Below are 3001 nucleotides of genomic sequence, written 5' to 3'. Positions count from 1 at the left end.
AAAAAAAAAAAAAAAAAAGATTTGAAAGGTGAAACTCAATGGTGGTGGTGTACACCTTCAATCCCAGCACTTGGAAGGCAGAGACAGGAATTTCTGTCAGTTCAAGACCAGCCTGGTCTACAGAGCAAGTTCCAGAAAAGCCAGGGTACACAGAGGAATCCTGTCTCGAAAAAAGCAAAACAACAAAAAGATTAGATGAACTACACACTCTGGGTTTTTTTTTCCTGAATTTTTATAAAGTAGAGAATATGCTTGGTTTTGTTTTGTAACCCAGGCCAATCTCAGCCTCCTCAAGGGCTCAGATGGTAGGTATATAACACCACACTCAGCTATAGTCTCAACACTTAATTAAATTTCTTCCAAAAAGATATTTTTTCCCTTCTTTCTCTTTTGAGTCAAGGTCTCATGTAGTCTGCCCAGGATGGCTTTGAACTCCCCTGTAAAGTCCAGTGACGACCTCCTCCCAGTGCTGCTGGTTATGTGATGTCCTTCACATATAAATTATAAAGCAGTCACCAAGAGAGCACACCTCTTCAGTTACTGATCGAACTGCATCAGCTAACCTAGTACTTCCCACTCCAGTCAAAAGCAGAGGAAATGAGGCAGCGGCACTCTATGGACCTATTTTCTCTTACTCTAGGGGGAAAATTACATAAATTAATTTTAAAATAAGCTATTTCTGGCTGGAGATATAGCTTATCTGGCAGAGTGCTTGGCTAACATGGGAGAAATCCTGGGTCAGTCTCCAGCACTACATAAACCAGGTACGGTAGCAAATACCTGTAATCCCAGCACTCAGTAGGAAGGAGGAAAGAGGATCGGAAGGTCAGGGCTTCCTTAGCTACACAGTGATTTCAGATTAGTCAGGGGTGCATGAGACGTTGTCTCAAATAAAACAAAACAAAAACCTTAAAAAATATTGTGAACTATTTCACTTATATGCTCAATATAATAAAAAATTTAAAACATTGTCTCAAAATGATTATCTCATTTCTACCTGAAAGTATTCATTTATTTTTAAGTATAAAGGTATAAAAAAGTTAACAGTAGCTATCTGAACTAGTTATCTGTATATCAAGTAAATAAAAGGGCTCTTTTTATTTTGAGATGGGCTTTCACCATTACTATCATCTTGCTCAGACTCCCTAGTGCTTAGAATTAGAGGCTTGTCTCTAAGTCTCTCTATCTATGTTGATCAAATTGGTCTCTCATTCAGAGATGTACCTGCCTCTACCTTATGAGAGCTGGGATTAAAGAGGTGAACAACCATGTCCGACTCTTGTCATTTTATATTTTTATTATCTGGTTTTCTTTACATTGTGAGTGAAAATCAGAAAATGTTTCAAGGGGCTGGAGAAACAGTTCATCATTAAGAGTGAATACCGCAGGCTCAGCAGTTAAGAGCACTGGCTGCTCTTCTAGAGGACCAGGGTTCAATTTTCAGCACCACATGACAGCTCACAACTGTCTATAACTTCAGCTCCCCGACATCTGACATCTTCATACCAATTCACATAAAATAATTTATTTTAAAAATTAATTAAATAAGTAAATAAAAGGAGTGTCCACTGCTCTCGCAGAAGATCCCAATTCAGTTCCCAACACCCACATCAGGCAGCTCACAAACACCTGTCACTCCAGCTGCAGAAGGATCAGATGCCTCTGGCCTCCAAGGGCACCTGCATTCGTCAGGGACACACACCTACACACATACACATAATTAAAACAAATATTTTCTTTTTTTGAGACAGGGTTTTTCTGTGTAACCAAGGCTACCTTGGAACTCTGTAGACCAGGCTGGCCTTGAACTCACAGAGAGATCCACCTATTTCTGCCTCCTGAGAGCTGTGATTAAAGGCCACCACTGCCTGACATAAATATGCTTTTTTAAGACAATATTTCAAAAATGCCTACCATCATTGACTCGATAACACAAGTTACATTTCCACCTTCTTTGATCAAGAAAGCTGACAAAAGGGTTGATGTAAGTCCTGCACGAACGGCATCTCACAATTGTACTGGAGGTGACCACAGGCAATTGCTGAAAAAAAAAAAAAGCAGAGCAAAGTTGTTAAAGGCAATGATCATTAAATTGAACAAGCAGATGTTAATCTATCCCTTCTAAATAACTAGCAAGACATTTAACTGTGGAGTGAAACCTAGGACAAAAAGTGTGGCACAGGCTCACACCGAGTGTAGAAGAAGAGGAAGATGATGTGGGATGCCCCTCTGTATGCTGTGAATATGTTTTATTACCATTGGCTAAATAAAGAAGCTATTTTGGCCTGTGGCAGGGCAGAATATAGCCAGGCGGGAAATCCAAACAGAGATACAGGGAGAAAGAAGGTAGAGTCAGGGAGGTGCCAGCAGCTGGCAGAGGAGTAAGATGCCAGAGCATTACCGGGAAACCACAGGTAATGCACAGGTTATTAGAAATGCATTAATTTATATGTAAGAGCTAGCCTGAGGCATTGGCTAAGCAATTATAATTAATATTAATCCTCTGAATGATTATTTTATAAGCAGCTGTGGGGATCAGCGACTGGGAGAGAAACCCATCCAGTGCGACCAGGAGGGACAGAGAAAAGAAAGTCTACAGCTATAGGAAGGGGATGCCAGCAAGTGTGAGGCCAGCCTGGGCTACAGAGCAAGAGCTTAATCCGAAAACACCATATGGAGGTGGCATCCACAATAAAATGTATCAACTAGAAAAGTACTCATCTTTTCATTAAACATTCACACTGCAGACCAAGGCAGTACACTGTACATGTGTTTTCAGGCACAAATGACAAAGGGAATAGAACAACAGTCCCTTTGGTTAGACAGGTCTCATCATGTTGCCCAGACTAGTTTCACACTCCTGGACTCAAGTACTCCTTCTGTCTGCTCTCAGAGGAGAAAGTACATTCTAAAACAATGAGGAATCAAACTGTTACATTGATTTTCTATTAAGATGCCTTCTTGCCGGGCGATGGTGGCGCACGCCTTTAATCCCAGCACT

The 3001-nt window shown here is 40.8% G+C and overlaps 1 protein-coding gene across 1 annotated transcript in view; it reads right to left on the bottom strand.

Moving 5' to 3' along the window:
• Window positions 1-3001, bottom strand: part of Sec24a (SEC24 homolog A, COPII coat complex component) — a 65476-nt gene that overhangs the window by 34348 nt on the left and 28127 nt on the right. The window contains exon 8 of the mRNA XM_005350119.3: window positions 1915-2041. Within this exon, the coding sequence (XP_005350176.1) occupies window positions 1915-2041 (127 nt within the window). The remainder of the gene's footprint in view (window positions 1-1914; window positions 2042-3001) is intronic.

The sequence above is a fragment of the Microtus ochrogaster genome, chromosome 7 (genome assembly GCF_000317375.1).
Source record: "Microtus ochrogaster isolate Prairie Vole_2 chromosome 7, MicOch1.0, whole genome shotgun sequence".
NCBI classification, from domain to species: Eukaryota; Metazoa; Chordata; class Mammalia; order Rodentia; family Cricetidae; genus Microtus; species Microtus ochrogaster.
Note: the sequence above shows the minus strand (reverse complement) of the source record. Positions and strands in the feature narration are given on the sequence as shown.